This window comes from Phaethon lepturus, unplaced genomic scaffold (assembly GCF_000687285.1).
Source record: "Phaethon lepturus isolate BGI_N335 unplaced genomic scaffold, ASM68728v1 scaffold3353, whole genome shotgun sequence".
Taxonomy (NCBI): domain Eukaryota; kingdom Metazoa; phylum Chordata; class Aves; order Phaethontiformes; family Phaethontidae; genus Phaethon; species Phaethon lepturus.
The window spans coordinates 20,018-37,386 of NW_010529529.1; the positions used below are offsets into that span (position 1 = coordinate 20,018).

Sequence of the window (17,369 nt, forward strand, 5' to 3'; positions counted from 1 at the left end):
TTAATCTTTTAAACACACATAGATACTGGTTTGGGGTTTTTTTAATCCAATTCCCAGCATGAGTGGATGCTTAGCCTTATCCTGCAAGTAGGCAAAGCTTGAGTTGGTAATGAATTTGGTTTTGATTAGATGCTGACAGCTATGCTCTGATGCAACACTGATTTTATGAAACCGTACATTTGCATCCTGTTTTAGAAGTTTTTGCACATTTGCATATCGACAGTTAGACTATAGCTTTAAAAAAAAAATCATAGCACAGAGACACAATGCCTGAAGGTCAGGTATCTGGCTTGTCTTGCTTTACACAGAGACAAAAAAAAAAAAAAGAGCAAGTTGCCAGTGTTTGGAATTTGGAAAAAAGGAAATAAGAATAGCTTTGGCATGGGGGAAGACAATTATACAACATTTGCTCCATTTCCCCTCACCTCAAAACAAGTGAGAAAAAAAGTTACAAACTAAATTTGCACTGCAGGATTGTGGATATTTCAGATTGGATCTGTATGCTATATCTTCGCTGAAAGATAGCCCAGGACGTGTGGAAAGAAAAGGACAGCAAAAAGAAATCTTAATTTCTGGTTAACGTAATTAAATTCAACAAAAAACACATCAATTCCCATTGTAGAGGCACAATTCATTGAAAGCTGCATCTAAAACTTCAATGGAAACAAGTAAAAATACTAGTCCAAAAATAAATAAAATGTAATTCACTGGAAAGTTATTTTGCTGGTGCAGTGCAAGGTAAGTAAGGTCATAGAAGTGCAGTATCACCTTTTTAGTATAAATATGTTCTCCAGAAGTCAGAAGAGCTACAAAATTAGTCTCCAAAAATAACTGTGCAACACATTTAAGACAGACAGCATACTTATTAAATCCCAGTGTCTAAGCTACCTGTTTAAATATGGTTTACCGTTCTTTTGTCTCAGCTGCCTGAGGGAATTCTGAAGCTTGGTCAGAACCAAATTCATTTGCATCTCTCACTTCCTGTAAACAATTATTGTTGATCCCAGTATCCAGTAGCAGTTCATGCCACAAATACATCCTGAAGTAATTTTTTTAGTATTGTATTCAAAGCCACAACTAGAAGAACACTTCCTAAATTAGCAACTAGATTTGAATTATTCGTGTCTGGCATTGCGTAAACATTTCTTTCAGTTCTTTTTGTTTGATTTCATTGATAGCTTCTGGTTCTGCAGGGCTCTTCTGGACCTTTGCCACAGCAAAATTAATCCCTTGAGTCAATCCTGCTTGCGTGATGTTAGCAACCTGGACCATAGAACTGCGAATTTTAGCAAAAGGAGATACAGCTCTGCTGCTGCTACTGTCAGCTGGAGAAGGAGTCACGGGGAGTCCCATCTCAAGGTTACCAGATACAGATCCCGGGCTTTTATGAGCTTTAGTGAAGTCGGTCACACCAACAGCTAAGAGCTGAGGATTTGGCTCAGAAGACTGTACATCCAACTTAGATGGCCTGGAAGGAATGTCTCCAGTAGCTTCACCCTTGGTTTCTGCCTTCTTAGATGTATTATTGCTCATTTGATTTATTATGTGATGGGGCTCCTGAGAACCAGCCTCAGCTTCCAAAACATCTGACATTTTACTTTGAGCATCATGCACAAACCTCTGGCAGTACACATCAATAGGTTTAGTAAATTCCATCTCCACGTTGTCAGCAGAAGGCGTGGGTATGTCTTCACAGTCAGACCGGCTAGCCTGAGACACATGGATCTCAGACGGAACGTGAATGCTAATGTTCATGTCAGTGCTGCTTATAGACTGGGACCGACTGCCCAGCCGTGGAGCTGAGGCAATGATACCACAGCTAGGCAGCACGTAGTCTGTCTGCCCTATGTTCTCCAGAGAGTCAGTTAGCTGGTTGTCCTCATCGGATTTAGAATTAGTCAGGAAGTCATCTGAGTGGAAGGAATCATTATCTGATACTTCTGTATCAGATTCAGTATGGACTTTGGTATCTACCACTGGATTCTCTAAAGTTTCAAGGCTGCTATCTGATTTCCAAAGATTCACTTTCAAATTTGGTTTTAAAAAATTTACTTTCACTTCAGGTTTGGTAAAGCTGCCTAACTTCCGAAGATTGCTAATGTTTACATTGGATTTGGTTTGTTTCACCTTTTGATTGAGAGATGAGAACTTGCTCAGTAAGTAATTTTTGCCTTGGGCCAGGGACCCTCTGTTCTGAGAGCGAATGCCAATGATGTCTTCATGAGGTTTACTGCTCTTCCTGGAAGAAAAAGAAAAAAATCTCTAACGAACAATCGAGGCAGTCTCATTTATAAACACCAAGCATCTACCATCTTCCAGTCTACTTCCATAATAGAGATGGACGTTTTACTAACTACATTATCCTTTCCTTACATAATTGTACCCATAAGCTAAGCAAATTCAAAAGAACAAAAAGGAGAGTTGATAGAGAACGGTAGCCAAAGAAAGGGAAAAGCAAGCTTCTGCAGGCATTTTTACTTTTAGACGAAGCTGGATTTGAATTCTGTCTATTTGTAGCCCTGACTTCATGTATGCTGTACTCAGTAGCCAGATTTAGCAAATATTCAGTCTTCAGTACCTGTAAAAGGGCAAGATTTTCTTGCTACACTTTCTACTCAGCTGAGAAAGGAAGCTGAAATAGTAGCCCAATAATCAAATGCAGAAGAAAGTTACTGAAATTTGTGCCCTAATACTTTTCACTTGACAATTTACATTTGTGCTACACATTTTTCTAGGAGTTCACACAGTCTGAATTGGAAGAGTCCAAAAATAATGCAACAGATTGCTCTTGAACTGGTGAAGCATGGTAAACTTCAGCTAGCCATCCCCTCTTATTTCTACTCCAATGTCCTTTGTAAAGGATTTCCTCACTGTTAACACCTCACCAGTATTTGTAGATAAAGGTTACTTCTGTTTAATTATATATAGTCAATATATTAATTGACTTATTAGAGAAAACTATCTAAGAGTACTTACTAGAACTTTTTAATTATCAACTATGCTTTCATGCGCCCTCTTCTCTTAATGGGATTGCAAAACAAAAGCCTCTGTGCCATTCTGACTAACATTTAGGAGTTCAGAAGTTTAACTTCAGCCATTTCTTCACACAAGACTTGTAATATTGTCTGGATTTGTTAAACACTCAACTGCAGTGGAATCCAAGCCAGATTTACACTTCACAGGTTGTCTTCTTACTACAGAAGCAGACATTAAGTTCAGATAGGAAAAATTAAATTTGACAAACTAATCATGAACCATCTGACTTGCAGTAGGTTATTTGCATTTGGTAGCGTACATTGTCTATAAGCACACATGTATATAACAGTATTCTTGCTTGCACTCTTAGATAAGCACCGGCAGACAGTTATTACTGGAAGCAGCATACGGACAAGTTAACTCCTAGCACAGTAGCTAGATGCAGACATTTCTTTCAGGCGTCGCATACATGACTGTTACCACACACTGTCAGCCACTGAGAAGAGAGCACAAGTGGGGCACGAAATGTTCACGTCATTTAAGTACTCACCTCTCGAGCTTTTTCTCAATAATGGGCACATCTAATCCCATGGCTTGCTTTGTCATTCTCAGCATTTCTGCAATGCACTGAAGAGTGTCTGAAATTCAAGTAGCAGCCTGTCAGACCCTTAAAAAAAGCCCTTAAGAGCCCATATTCCAAAATCTACAAAGAAATAAGTCTAATTTTAACGTAATTAATTTTGTTTGGGTTTGTTGGTTGTATTTTTTTCTTTCACCCTACAGAATAGTTACACCCTACAGGTCACAATTCTGATTTAAAGCTTAGAAAATAAAGATTAGATTCTCCTTAAGCCCTAAATACTAGGTGTAAGTGAATCAATGCCACAATTCATTGTTTGTGAAAGGAAGAGAAGCAATTACATTCATTCTACTCCTTGTTGACAAAACCCAGTGCTCCAGTTAAGAAGTGATTTTTCCCTTATTAGTATTTAATTTAGTTAAACAAACAAGAACATTTCTAGACATTGATTTCACTAAAGAAATCAATTTCTTCTGCTCTTTAGGAGCTAATTTTAAGTTCACTTTATCAGTCTTTTGGAGCAGTAAGGCTCTGGACATACAAACATCTCAATTCTAGAGAGACATGTTGCTTTAAAGCCATATCTGAAACTTACTTTCCTTTGTATTAAAACAGTAACATTCTAGTGTTCACACAAGAAGCCACGTACAGGGTTTTTTGTTTGTTCCCCACCCCACAAAGCTGGATTATATTAAAATTTATCCTTCTTCAGCAGTTATTCCAAGAGCTATGAAAAAGTGTTCACTAGAGAAACACTGGTATACTGAATACACTTTTATGCATAAAACCTTTCCATATGAAACAAACCTTTTCCATCTTCTTCTGGGTTGCGTACCACAGCTCTAAGAGTGTGAAAATATCCACTCATTTCTTTGTATTTGTAATGCAGCCTCATGCAAGAGAACTTGGGTTTGCCAAAAAGAGTAGGCTCAGGCCCTGAGGAACAAAAAAAAAAAAGGTGATTAGAAATCTACTTTAACCAAAAACTGAAAGAGATACTGCAAAGACTGTACCTAAACATATGTAAGTGCTGACAGTCTTTTTCAGCATAAAAAGCTTCATGTTTATTTTAGAGTAGGATAGCCATTTTAAATGAAAGATTTTTCACAATAACTAAACAATCAATTACTTACAAAAAGCAATTGGACTCTGTGTATATCTGTTATAATCCAGCCTGATTGTTTATTACATATCACCCTTTCAAATAGAAGAAAAAAAAATTCTACACCTATTACATCCTGTGTTTTAGGGTATGCTTTTGCAAGGATTAAAAGGAAAGCTAATATAGCTTTACCAAGTAGAAGTAATATAAGTTTCAGACCAGGTACTTTAACTCTTCGATCCACTGCATCATATCTATATCATTAAATGGGGGGGAGGCTGGTTTTTGTTTTTACAAGGTATTTGGTCCAGATGTTTCAACTATATTCTGTATGTCAGGACGTATTACGGATCTCCACAATACACAAGTGAGAGACACCTTTCCACTGAACTCTTAGAAATTGCACAGACATAGTGAAAGTTACAGTGAGGAGATGGTGAAATCACTACGCATTGTGTAATGGAGGAGTAAACTCCATTGGGGGGCACACACTGGAGGCCAGAAAAATTTCCCTCCTTTCTCTCCATTTGGAACACCTTTTTCATCTGTAAAGTCAAAGATCTTACATCTTTAATACTACTTTCAGCAGAAAATGCTGAACTTAGCCTGCAGATGTTAACTTATTTATTGACTAAAGAATGTAAATCAGCATAACAATGTGATTTTATATAGCATGTTTCTTAGCAGACCTTGAGAAATAAGAGTTTAAAAGCTATGAAACAGATCTCAAGTACAATTCAGAACCAGCTGCTGTACTTGGATCAAAGAGTGCACTGAATGCAAACCTGTGATGCATTATAGCAGCTGATCAAATTGTTACTGCCATTTGATAAATAATGAAATTTTTTTTGATGAATCCATGGGGTTTTTTTAAGAATTTGAAAGAGGGAAAATTTTAGAACCCTACCAGCGATCAAAGTTTCCATTTCAAGCAGCAGCTAAGGACAGGACTGAGGGAACATAAACTCAGCTCTGGCATCCGTTATCAGCAAGAAAGCACATTTCTAGCTATGGTGGACTATACAGGATATATGCAATACGTTGAGGCTTGCTGTTGCAATATATTTGTAGGATGCTTTGATAAGTGCTCAAGCTGTTATTAAGAGCATTCAAGAAAGATATATTGTGACTACGTTCTTACCTATTTCTATCTTTTCCAGAGCTTCAAGACTTAACCTTTGGTACTGATTCACCTTATCAATTTCATCATCGTAACTAGAAAAAAAAAAATCAGAATTTAGCGCTTCCTACTAATCTAAAACAAAGCTGCTAGAAATAAACTACACATAGTAAGAGAAAGTGGTAACTTACTAGGCCACGTAGTAGGCAGAATTAGAAAGTAACAGCAGAACATCCACATCCTTATGAGTGGCATCAATGAGACTAAGGAAGGGGAAGAAAAAGGATGAATACAGGGGAAAAGGTTTTATTTGCACAGCTGTAACCCATCCCCAGTATATTTTAGGGACACCCTTTTACAACTGAAGGCACATTACAACAAGAAGTTTCAATTATGGTATGTTATCTTGTGTGATGCTGCTACCTCTTCACAGCCACTGAAGAACCAAGTGAGGTGGGACACTTCACAAGCCAAAACGTGATGTGTTATTAGGCTTACCATACAATAAGTGGATCCATGCAAGCAACACTCTCTTAAACCCAGAGTTACCCAATACCTCAAATGGGTCAGCAGCAGGTCCAAAAATAAATAGAAAACACACAGGCTATTAAAAAACACTAACAGGATAATGGAAAAATATCTCAGACCCAGGTATTTTTAGAAGTTGAAGCTTAACCTGCAGAAGATCTAACGACTATTTTTCTTTTACAAGTTAGTGAACTCTGAACTTGATAAGGAGACTTATCGGTGAGGTTAGAGTTTATGCTCCCTACTTTTCATGAAGAGAAATCTACACTTTCCTACTACTGACTCATTACACAAGAGTTTAATCTGATCAGGTATAGCTTTGAAGTCAAGTTACACTTTCCACAGCTCCCGAAACAGCCCTTTCTAAAACTGAGGGTGGTTAGAAGTTCTCTTCATGGTGCCTGCCACATTTTGGCTATATTAACTCAATGCATGCATTTCCAGGTGATGTCTCAAAGGTAACTCCGCCATCCACCTTTTGTATGGCACTTTGGGAAAAGCACGTGTTTAGAGGACCTTTTCTTTTACAACTACCTTTTATTCAGTCCCTTCAAGAACTCTCGATGTGTTCCTAAGACATCAGCTATCAAAATCATTTAACATCAGTAGTCATTGCCAGAGGTGTCATAGTAGCAGCTGATCAGTTATGACTTCATTCAACAAACCTTGGATCACAGTCAATAAGTGCCCATCCTCCGTGGAATTTTTCATCATCTGGTAAAAGCAGTTTCATATAGCTCTGCAACAGCTGGCTGATTAATTCTTGATGGCTCCTCAGGTTCTCCTTGTGCAGGGCTTCATGCTCTTTCTCTTTTGTAAATATGGAGTAAAGATCCTCCGTTACAGGGATACCCTGCATCAGATCTAAATAAAACCAACAAAATATCAGACAAGAAACCAACAGTTAAAGGTGACATACAGCAACAGTCTGTTGATTACAAATTCCTTCCAAATGTTTCATATTTGAAGATACTCTTGAAAAATGGTTAGTTGTTCTTTCTGAATATAATATTGCCTGAAACTGAAAACTCAATAGGTATAACAGTATTTTCTCTCAGTGAAAAGCATGAGTTAACTCACCATTTTAAGATAAACTTGCTACATAAGTTTAACTTTGTCTAAAAAAGAGATGTTACACAACAGTTAATGCTAAAATGAAATTAGGAGCAAATTCTACAATGAGTTACACTGCATGTAATCCGTCTGAATTGAGTGGTGTTTAATCTCCAAATGGAGAATGACTATTCCATATGGTATCCACTACATAGACATGAACATTATATATACTCAAGGTGCTTTTAAGCTTCAGAAAAAAAAAGTCAGAAAGATAAAGCCAAGACGACTTTAATAGGCTTTTCTAGACATCATAGTTCAGCTTAGTTGAAATTGTATTCTTACCTATGACTGCCTGCCTATAAGCATCCCTGAAACGATTCAAGTAGTATCTGTTTGCAGAATTAACTCCATCCTTCATTACTCCTGCCAGCTTTCTTTCACCAGTCCTCGTGAAGTCACCCTGTTACACAGAACATGCGGATCATGTGCACATGCAACTTTGAAGCAGCAGCCTCAGCTCAAGAGCTTTGGCGTTCTGAAACTCAGAACTGAACAGATGACAACTCAGAAATTATGTTCAAGTAACTATTTCACATAGAAGTTGACAATATTGATTTTCAAAGAGCATCTACTTCTCATGGCATTGACTCTGCAGAAGATCCTATGCTTTTGACAGACCCACGATTCTACATAAAGTCCTAATGGAAAACAATAAACTGGACATATATGCCAGTTACCAATAAAGCAGAACTTTCAAGACATCAGTCACTGGGATGCTTGAAGACCTCAAAGACACACCCACCCCCACACACCACACTTATTTTTTGGCCTTTAATGTAGAAGGAACACTACTGGAACAATGGAGAAGACTGGAGCTTACTGAAAAATAGTTTTCATTTCCTCTGCTTCTGCTAACAAAACAAAACAAGCGTAGCATACTGAAGGAAAACAGTGCATATCTTCACAAGGTCAGAAACAAAAGAAAGTTTCTAGGCCACAGAAGGCTTAAAATTTGAATAAAAAGCAGGTTTGGTAGTTACACTTCATTAGAGGATTCTATTAGCAGAGACACTCTGGGTATTGGCACAGAGCAGTTCTAACTACTATGAAGAACATTCAAAGTGTGTTTCGCTTTCAAATTAAAAGAAATATCACAATTAAACCGCAAATAAATTTAATCCATGAACCTCAATAGTGAGTAGAGCGCTCTTCAAGAAGAATGGCTGAAAATTGAGATCTAGAAATTGAGTTCTGTGCTTCAGATTTAAAGTTTAAAATATTTACAATCAAGACAAGTGTGTCAGGCTGTTTTTTATTTTTTAAAAAAGTTAATGTAACAGACTAATCAAAGTTCAGTTGACAGATTTATAAAGAGATTTAAGTGTTAAGCATTTCCACCATAAAGGTTTTTCCAATGCAAAATACCAGAAATACTAAAAGTTGTTCCACTAGTGACTATACACACAGAAAGTAGCTCAAATTCTATGACTTTTCAAAGCAACAGTAAGTACTGTTTCATGAACAGTAAGTAGTTTCCTGCCCAATTTCTGATCTCGGTAGACAGACTGCATTACAACTAATTAAGAAAAGTCTTTAGAAAAATATAGCTAATATCACCCTACTACCTACATATCTTGATCTTCAGTCCCTCAGAGTATTTTTTTGAAGTACTATAACTGCTTAGAAGTACTATAACCATGCTTAAATTTAAATAGCAGTAATGCTTAATATAGATCTTAAACTTAGCTCAACTATGCTTTGTATCTACACATGAATCTAACAAAATGGATTTAAACTACAGCCAGCACTGCCACATGACACCTGGACACTCAAGTCTTCTCCAATTCACACTAAGCATGATATGAAATATTCTTCTATTGAAAGGCCTCATATCTTTTCAAGACAGAAACATGCAGAATGTATATGTAAGCATAGTCAGTCAAACAAGAGTTCTCCATTGAATATAAACGCTGTAACATAACACACTACTCAGAACAGATAACATCCTTCACCCTTTACCTTTAAGGCTGCTGTGCCAGCATACTGCCGGCTTATGGCATCTCCATTGTTCGCCCATATTATCTGGTAGATTCTATTGCATTTCACTGGCAAAGGCTGTTCTGGTGGCATCACACCCAGTTTTTTGAGCTGGAAGTTGACATACACATTAATATAAGGTTCAAGATAAAAAAAAAAATCATCCTCGGTCTCAGAGCTTGATAACATGCTTAGCAAGTGCTCCTATTTTCTTTAAGTTTTCTATGATCTGAAAAAGGAACCCATTCTGCTAATTTTCCAGATTAAGTTAATTGTTAGCAATGAATCACTAATTCATTGTTAAACATCGTATCACTGGATGCAGTAGTAATATATTAATTGTGGATGTAGGAGTCAATCTTCCAAAAAAAATTAGCTGAAGGAAAACAAGTTACCCTAAGATTACTCAAGATAGAGAAAGCATTTCTATTTTCTATAGACAGCTATCAAAAGAACAGACATCACAGAACTTCAACATGGATAAACAAGTTAATGTCTTCTATTGCAAAGGCATTGTGACTTCAGAGGTCTGAGAATAAAAAAAAAAAATTGAATCTTTCCTGTTACAAGCACACCATATTTTTAATCTTTTGCTTCTAGGCACTACAGCAAATGTAGTGGCACCGCCTTCAAACCTATTCCTCCCCCAAAATAAAACCCTAAAATGACTTTATATGTTGTGTTTATTATTAATGCTTGTGCATTTTGGACAGTTACTGTTTAACACTGATACTGAAAGTAAGATATCTTACTCTTCAGAACAACCAGTACTTAAGTTCTTCCAAGATAAGTCTCAGAGACTTGAGTCTTTTTATGCACACTAGATTGGTAAAGCAGCACATATATAACTAATGTAGTCACTAGATGTTAGGCCAACTGCAGTAATAACTTGGACTAAATCATAGGCAACCTTCAATTTACCACCAATAAAAAAAATGCTCAAGCACTCTTTGCAAGTTAAATGAAAATTGATACAAGTCTGTTCATTGACTTGAAAGCCCTATCAAGTTCCCAGCTGACAGAAGACAAGTCCTGTGGTTCCAAGGAAGTGCAAAGGTAAGTTAACATGTAATTCTCAATCTTCCCTTTATGTCAGTCACCTTCCACTGCTTAGGGCACTTCTCAGTTATGAATCGATTCTGAAGCGCTTTGGCTATAATACGAGAATGATGTAGCACATCACAAGCTAATACTATAGCAATGATTACTGAAGTCCTCTTCACAACAATCTATATAACTCTTGATTTTGAAAGATTTGAAAGATTGCCTTTGAACTCACAGAGTTAACATACATAGAAATCCAATTCTAGAATAACGACTGTGGGATTGCCGGTCCCACCCCTTGTCCCCAATACCCCTTCTGTATCAGGAGTTCATAAAAGCAGATGACAAACAGGAACAGCCAGATACATTGGTTAGAGCCATTCGTTCCTCATCCCAATGAATGACCCACTTCATCCTTTATCCTTTACTCCAGGCATAAGCAGGGTTGTTCATTTTGGGCTCAGCTGTAACTGGGGTTTCAAAGTTTCAGTTACAGTACTATCAAATCTTCACAAGGGAAGACAATCATCACTGAGCTTCTACATCAAAAAGCAAATGGGGAGCAGGGCAAAGAGGAGGGAGACTGAAGGAAGGATTCTCAGTCTACTTGGAAATGCCTTCTCTATACAGGGACAACTATTCCAGAGCATAGTAGTCACCTATCTAGGATATTTACATCATGAATTAATTACTTCTCTACACACAGAAAAGACAATCTCCCTACCTGCCACACCACAGTATTTCGCTTCAAAGTGGCTAAAATAGCGTCCAACTTCCAGTTAGATTCTGGCCCTTTAACATCTCATTTCGGGGAGGGATTTATCGGGGGACAGGGGGCTGTTTTTAAACTTCGTATTACTGCATAGCTTTAATTAAAATTACTACATCAAAACAAGAGAATCCTCTCCACGATGCAGACAGACAATCATTTCCTCTCTGAAGGAAGACACTAGGCATCACTGATTTACAATGATTTCAAGTTTAGTTGTACATACTACTTTCAGCTTCATAGCTCTCCAAGTAGTTTGCAAAGATCCTTTTAGTTTAGCATTTTTCAAACACACAGATTTCCCTGTGAATAACAATTGAGTTCTGAGGTACTCAATACCTGAAAAAGTACATTAGTTATACATGCCTGCTGTTCCATGACCACTCTTGCAATAGCAGCCTGCACAACATTGGTACGATCCAGACAGTCCATGCAGTTCACTCGAAAAATTCCTTCCTGTTTACAAATCACACCAGCTTGGTCAACCCTTTCAACAGAAGAATAGAGCAAAAGCATACTGAGACACTTAAAATCCAGTGTAATTTATTAGCTTCTACAAACAGTAGAAAGTTTTACACATGGAGTACTATTTATAGTTGTACTCATCACCCCAGCCACATCCCACTCAGAATTAACTATTCTTGCTCCCACTTATCATCATCTTTAGTCTACGCTAGATATCCAACACACATCCTACTGGGGCCATAAACTTGATACGTAGTCAGATGTTGAATTCAATTCATACATACATAATACAAGCTTTCAAGAGAAAAGGCATTTAAATTCAAAAACACAGAAGCCAGCAACGACGACAGCAACATCTCACTCACAAAACACATTGAACAACATACAGTAATTGATTTAAGACTACAGCCATACTTGTTGCCCAAATGCATGAGCTGTAATCAGTTCAAACTAAAGGTCAAACATGTCTACTGTTTTCAATAGTATGGTTGGCATTCTAGGGCTTGTGGGTCAAATACAAAGTGTTTCACATTAAATATAAGAAACCCTAGAGTGTTAAATGCAGTAATCCTCAGACAGAAACCAATGTCTGAGAATTTTTGCTGTTACATGTGTGCTACACTAATACTTCAGAACACAAAATCTGACACACAAGCTGGGAACCAAGAGAGAAATATAAGACATACCAGTTTTATACCATAAAAAAAATCAAGGCCTCTGAATATGCACTGTTATTTTTTTCTACAAGTATTTCATACTAGTCTAAAAACAGTTAAGTACCTACCAGCACCACTTCATGTCAAGAATAATATCATGAATGGCATCAGTCAGTGTTTGAACATTTTCAAACTTCATTCCTCGGCTAAAATACAGAATTTCACAGAAGTTAGTTTGAACTAGAGTAGTGATTTTTCTTTACTTATTTTATATTAGTTGTAATGTTAACAAAAATAGTGTTTCGGCTAAGTGGGAGAGACAGACATTATCTCCTACAATAAACTTTAAATAGCAGCCAATATTCAGAACTATTTTAAGGTACAGTTCAATATCGAAATCTAGGGCAAGAAATTCAGATCTGTAAATTCTCAAGACTTCGCATTCTTGAATGCTGCTTCCAGCAGGAAGAACACATGTGTGGCTAGCTCTTCAGGCACGTGCAACATTCTGTTCTCATTCTAGGCACAGTCTCAACAAAGGTAACCACTACAGATTTCAGACTGGGGTGGCCTGCCCTGCTTTACCAGTGATTCTACAAAAAAAACACCTACAGACACATCATCCCCTCCTCCCCGCACCCCACCGGGTGGTTTTCAGTATCGTTCTCGATTCACTCATGCTCACAGTGCAAAAAGCAACAGTCCTGGTCACCACAGCATTCTTAGGAGAAAAGCAAACAAGAAATGAAAGCTTGTTTAAACAAGAGTGAGTATCAAATCAATTCAGGATGTCAACAGTCCTACAGAAAAGAGTCCCAAAGGCCATTACTATTTTGAGGGTTTTTTCCCTTCCCCCTGCCCCCAGACAATATCCACTAAGGACGTTATTCAGTCAGTAATGCTTTCCCAGGCCAGATGCAATCCCTAGATTAAGTTAGGAAATGAAGATTAAAACAGTTTTTAAGACCCCATATTCATACACAACTGCAATTTGCTTGAGGGAGCATGAGAAAAACATGCCTGTGACAGATCACATGCTTGGGCATGTGAACACTGCACTAGACCATGCCAACATCAGAGTGGAGTCATGAAAACAGCAACTGTTCATACTGGATTAAAATAAATTCCAGTGTATCTTATAATGGAAAAACAGCATCAAGGTCCTGAAAGAACCCATGGTATGTTTATAGAAACAAGCAAAAGAAACAGAAGAATGGCTTGTAGTAAAGAATTAAGAGCAGAACGCTACATAATTTGAAAAGCAGGTCAGCCACAGCTCTACATTCATAGCATGTTTAAGGAAAATCTCTTGCTTAAAATGCATAAGAACTTCTTAGCTTTGCCTAATAAATAACTGCATATTTAACAGGTCAGGGACACAAGATCAACAAACAGCAGTGCTTTGTTATCCAAACTTGAACTTTCATACTGCTTTAGTTTACAAAATGCGTTCTTCTTATTTAAAAGACTGTTTCATGCAGAAGTAAAAAAAAAATAATGGCTTTTGTCATCCTTTCTTCTCTCCTTTCATGCTAATAAACAAAGAAGCAAAGTGACATTTTTACAGTGTTTCCTACCAGTGCTCGTGGAAGTCAAATGAAACATAAGTCAGATTTGCATTGTTGTACAGAAGCACTTGCTTAAGGTAAGCATCTCCAATAATCTTCTCTCTGCCCGTCTGATCCACCAAGTTAATAATAACCTGTTCAAAAGTTTAAACACTTGTCATCTGCTACATGACTTGCTTAGGTATATACCATGGAATAACACAATCATTAAGGTTGGAAAAAGATCTTTTTGATCTTTAAGATAATCAAGTCCAACCATCAACCCAACACCACCATGCCCACTAAACCATGTCCCGAAGCGCCACATCCCAAAGCACCATGTCCACATGTTTCTTGAACACTTCCAGTGATGGTGACTCCACCACCTCCCTGGGCAGCCTGGTCCAATGTTTGACCACTCCCTCAGTAAGGAAAGTTTTCCTAATATCCAATCTAAACCTCCCTGGAGCAACTTGAGGCCATTTCCTCTCATCTTATCGCTAGTTACTTGGGAGAAGAGACCAACACCCTCATCGCCACAACCCCCTTTCAGGTAGTTGTAGAGAGCGATAAGGTCTCCCCTCAGCCTCCTCTTCTCCAGACTGAACAACCCCAGTTCCCTCAGCCGCTCCTCATAAGACTTGTGCTCCAGACCCCTCACCAGCTTCGCTGCCCTTCTCTGGACACACTACAGCCCCTCACTAAGTTATTGCTGATTTTTTTTTAAAGGTTACTTACAAGGGTACTTGAAAAATTTAGTAGAACTCTATTTATGCACCACACTTCCAATTGTCAACAACTTCTAAAAAGACACAACCCATATCCCCAACAAGAAAAACAAACTAAAACCATTAATTTTCATCCCCTGCATTTTCATAAGATTACTATTTTATCACGTAGCACTCACCTGTTTTTTGTAATTTTTCAGCTGTTCTTCAAAGTGTGCACGAAAACAGGACACTGTTTCATTTTCACCTACAAGGCAGAAACAGCCTGTTCACCAACAAGTCCTGAAGTATTAAATAACACCCAAATCTATACTCAAAAAAACCAAGATAGCTTTGCTTGAAGTACTTATACACACAACGTAAAACATTGTACAGAATTACTTTTAACAGTCTTTCATCAATTTGCTCAACTTCAACATTGTTGTTCTACTACTACAGTGTACAGGAAACACCATTCTTAAATTTTGTTTTGCTTTTGTATAGAGCAGATTGGGCAAAAACTTAACTTTTAATAAACCTGTTTAATCCTTCCGTCCCCAAAGAAACATCTCTTCCAAAAAACTGCTTATATTTGTTTTCCATCTTTTGAAAAAGATTTCCATCAGTTGAAAAACTGAAGTGCAAGAAAGGTTTGCAATTTGCAGAGGGAGATATGCAGGACAGGGGATAATACTGAAAGTGTTATCCAGTTCTCTTAGAGGACAAGACTACTTGTAACTAAAAACCAAACCACTATCCAGCTGATTCAAGGCACCACTGATTCCTCAAAGTCTCAATTCCTACCTGTAAATCTATCAGATTAAATGCAATTCCTCAATTTTTTGTTTAAACTAACCCTATTAGAAAAGAAAGAGATATGAACAAAGAAGAACTGCTCAGCTTTATAAACAGATGTGACAGCACAAGCTTTCAGTTGGAACTAATCAAGTGTTACTTCCAAATATGGGGGGAGGCAGGGTTGGGAGGTGTTTTATTTTTGTTTTCCTCACTTCATGATTTTATTTAAGTTTCCATTTCCATGATGTGGCAACAAGTCATCCCTCTTCAGTAATCTCCAGGTTATTTGGTATAAAAACACAAGAAACTCAAATCTGTTGATGCATGTTCCATAAGTCTGCAGTGATAGTAACTGCTTGTCAACTTAAAATTATGTGCTTTGCCCAAATTCCTAAGCAAGCTTAAAGGCCCATTTTACTAGGTCTTACTCGAGACACAGGGAAAACCAGCCCTTTAACTTTCCATCATCATAGCTGCCTCTGAAAGAGCAATTTGGGTGTTTTTTTTATTTTCAGCCCTAAAAATAGCCTGCAATGGCAGAAAACCAGACCTCCTAATGCTAGAGAAGAGTGTGAATCCAACACACAAGCTGAACTTCAGAAGTACATACTTATGATCTAGGATGCCAGTCAACCCAATCTATAATCTGATTATACAAAATCATGAACATACTAGCTTCCTTCCAAGAAAAGCTTCTCCTTTACAAAAGTTAAATCAAGAGAAGATTTTGTTGACTTCTATCTTTTAAGTTTTTTTTGTTTTGGCTTTTGCATTATCTTTGAGTGGAAAAGGAAGCAATTTAGATTTGACAAAGCCCACTAGGTAGTACTTACTTTCAGAGAAGACAAAAGCGTACTACAAAACTGGTGTAATATGAAATTTCTATGTTTTCCCACACTGAAATAGCAGTTCTTAATACAGAAAGAAACCTCAGCATAAGTTAGCTTCATGGACAAAAATATTTGTAAGACATCAATGTCTACACAGGTTCTCAAAAGAGAAAGCCAAATTGTCTCCCTTCCCAACCCAGAAAACACTGCAACAAATAAGACTAGACATAAAACAAGTACTTCTTCAAAATATTAAAATTTAAGACCTGTTGAAATTTATAATGGACAAGTCGTCAGAGCTCTGCATAGTTGCAATTAAGGTAGGAGCTAACTGGAGTCAACTCATTAAGTTATTCCCAGCTTTTAGAAAGTGCCACTGAAAGACCAGTGGTAAAGCAACACTCCAATGAACCTCTTTCTAAAGGGAACTCTGATCTTTAGGTATTCTACTCAAATACTTACTCTTGTCCAGTCGGGGCCGTGGGTTATATCTATATCCAACTTGGCTCCAGAAAACGGGCACAGAGCCTCTTGTTTGTATAAATGAAAGAGTGTGATTATGAACATGAATCAGTTGCTCCGTCTCAACATAGTTTGCCACATTTCCATTTTTATCAACACCTCTTCGCTTATACCGCATTCCTAGGAGGAATAAGAATGATCAATTCGTATTTAAGTATTAGACTTAAACATTAATAACTTTTGTTACTGTTTTTGACAACAGTAACACAAGAAGAGAGTTCTAGCCAAAATCCATGATCAATGGTAAAAGTCACTCCCCACCCTAGTCTAATCCCCAACAGTTATGTGGACTATATGGATAAAGTTTATTTACTGATACACTACAAGCAGCAGAAAGTAAGTTGACAGGGCAGGGTGGTCTGTGGGCACTATAAAGTCAGATATATTTAGTCCACTCTAAAGGACATATTACTTCAAGTTCTGTCAAGTTTAGAAGAAAGTTTTACTTTAGTGCTTGGTATTTTCCATGAACTTAAAGGCCACTTTTACCCACAGATGTTCCACTTCTTATTATAAGAGATCCCACAAGCAGCCCAAGAAGATTTGCAAATTCCACAGAACATAAGACCTTCCCTTCTTGTTTTAACCTGTATAACTAATTCTGCTCATTAAGAACAGATACTGCTCTTCCG

The 17,369-nt window shown here is 37.5% G+C and overlaps 1 protein-coding gene across 1 annotated transcript in view; it reads right to left on the reverse strand.

Annotated features, from left to right (window-relative positions):
* Window positions 1-698: 698 nt before the first annotated feature.
* The window catches only part of INPP5F (inositol polyphosphate-5-phosphatase F), a 29,966-nt gene continuing 13,295 nt past the window's right edge, over window positions 699-17,369 (reverse strand). The window contains exons 7-19 of the mRNA XM_010283952.1: window positions 16,678-16,857; window positions 14,788-14,855; window positions 13,911-14,035; window positions 12,462-12,539; window positions 11,579-11,699; window positions 9,382-9,510; window positions 7,705-7,822; window positions 6,972-7,170; window positions 5,970-6,041; window positions 5,800-5,873; window positions 4,364-4,492; window positions 3,527-3,614; window positions 699-2,239 (exon numbers count right to left, since the gene is read on the reverse strand). Of these exons, the coding sequence (XP_010282254.1) occupies window positions 1,105-2,239; window positions 3,527-3,614; window positions 4,364-4,492; window positions 5,800-5,873; window positions 5,970-6,041; window positions 6,972-7,170; window positions 7,705-7,822; window positions 9,382-9,510; window positions 11,579-11,699; window positions 12,462-12,539; window positions 13,911-14,035; window positions 14,788-14,855; window positions 16,678-16,857 (2,516 nt within the window). The 3' untranslated portion in view covers window positions 699-1,104. The remainder of the gene's footprint in view (window positions 2,240-3,526; window positions 3,615-4,363; window positions 4,493-5,799; window positions 5,874-5,969; window positions 6,042-6,971; window positions 7,171-7,704; window positions 7,823-9,381; window positions 9,511-11,578; window positions 11,700-12,461; window positions 12,540-13,910; window positions 14,036-14,787; window positions 14,856-16,677; window positions 16,858-17,369) is intronic.